Source organism: Erinaceus europaeus, chromosome 17 (genome assembly GCF_950295315.1).
Source record: "Erinaceus europaeus chromosome 17, mEriEur2.1, whole genome shotgun sequence".
Lineage (NCBI taxonomy): Eukaryota > Metazoa > Chordata > Mammalia > Eulipotyphla > Erinaceidae > Erinaceus > Erinaceus europaeus.
The window spans coordinates 67,076,458-67,078,248 of NC_080178.1; the positions used below are offsets into that span (position 1 = coordinate 67,076,458).

The 1,791-nt window shown below is 45.3% G+C and overlaps 1 protein-coding gene across 1 annotated transcript; it reads right to left on the reverse strand.

Moving 5' to 3' along the window:
- Positions 1-408: 408 nt before the first annotated feature.
- LOC103117709 (olfactory receptor 52L1) lies at positions 409-1,401 on the reverse strand. The gene has a single exon (XM_007527818.1). The coding sequence runs from the start codon at positions 1,399-1,401 to the stop codon at positions 409-411; it is 993 nt and encodes a 330-aa protein (XP_007527880.1).
- Between the last annotated feature and the right edge of the window lie 390 nt (positions 1,402-1,791).

A 1,791-nucleotide genomic window follows, 5' to 3' on the forward strand; every position in this document is an offset into this window, starting at 1 on the left:
AACAATGAACCCACCTTCTCTGAACCATCCTGGATGGAGCTAGAAGGAATTATGTTAAGCGAGCTAAGTCAGGAAGACAAAGACGAGTATGGGATGATCCCGCTTATAAATGGAAGTTGAGAAAGAAGGACAGAAAGGGAAACTCAAAGCAGGATTTGACTGAGTTTGGAGTAGGACACCAAAATAAAAATCTCTGGGTTGAGGGTGAGGGTGGATGTTCGGCTTCACTGGGGGGATAGGGAGAGGATGGGATGGGACACAGTCTTTTGGTGGTGGGAATGGTGTTCATGTACACTCCTATTAACTTGTAGTCATGGAATGACTTCTATCAATATAGCCTAGACCAGCCATGGCTACACAGTAGTATCCTTTCTACAAGATTCTTTGAAGAAAACAGTTGGAGTGTATTCATGACCCTTTTATATAAAATACTCTGAGTACTCGCTGTCGGATCTGCCGAGTCTTCACCCCATAGACAAGAGGATTGAGAGCCGGTGGCACAAGGAGGTAAAGTGTGGCCAGAAGAACATGGACATGATGGGGTACGTGGTGTCCAAACCGATGAGTGAGAAATGAGAACATTCCAGGGACGTAAAAGATCAGGATGACACATACATGAGAGCCACATGTACTAAAGGCCTTAAGTCGGGCCTCACCCCCTGGTACCTTCAGCACTGCCTGGAGTATGAGGACATAGGAGATGCTAATGGCCAAGACATCTAACCCAACCACAAGCAGGGCCACTGCCAACCCATAAGCCCTGTTCACTGTGGTTTCTGAGCAGGCAAGTTTTACCACAGCCATATGTTCACAATAGGCATGGCCTATGACAGTGGTGTGGCAGAAGACAAGTCTCCGCAACAGGATAGGGAAGGGAAGGAGAAGGAGTAATCCCCGCACCAGCACTGCCATTCCAATGCGCGCTATGAGCCCCGGATACAGGATGGTAGAATGGTGGAGAGGATGGCATATGGCTACATAGCGATCCAAAGCCATGGCCACAAGGACACCTGACTCCATGGAAGAGAATGCATGGATGAAAAACATCTGGATCAGGCAGACAGTGTACCCAATCTCATGGTCATGGACCAGGAGAACTGCAAGGGTTTTGGGTGCAGTGGAGGAAGCCAGCACCAAGTCAATGCCTGCTAGCATGCCCAGGAAAAAGTACATGGGTTGGTGCAAGGATGGGTCAGTCCAAATGATGAAGAGGATGGTGACATTGCCCACAAGAGCTAGCAAGTAGAGGACACCCAATGGTAGTGCTATCCAATGCTGGCTTTCCTCTAAACCTGGGATGCCAAGCAGGAAGAAAGAGGGCTGGAGTAGCCTCCAGCTGGAATTACTCAAGGCCATCACCACTGGATCAAAGATAGAAGAGGAAACAGAAACCACCATCATAATTTCTCCATTCCTGATGCAGCACAGGTTGTCCAGATCTTCCTCAGAAGAAAGAGGCTTAAACTGCAAAACGAGGGAGTAGGGTTAGATACAAGAAAGGAAAACTTATTTTCTTCTTGAAATAATTTTTCAAATGCAAGACACCCACACGTCTGAATTAGCAGAAGTCTAGTTTCATTTATAGATAACAGATAAGCACATACTGCCTCTAAGGAGATGTTTAAAGTCTTCCTTTTAATTACTTAGCAGAAACTATATTGTCTCTTAGAATCAGTGAAAACTATAATCAATCTGATATTTTTATTAATGCTACTTAGTCTTCTTAGCATAGCACTTTACTGTCATTCTCCCTACATCACATCTTTCTCATCTACCTATGTATTATATGAT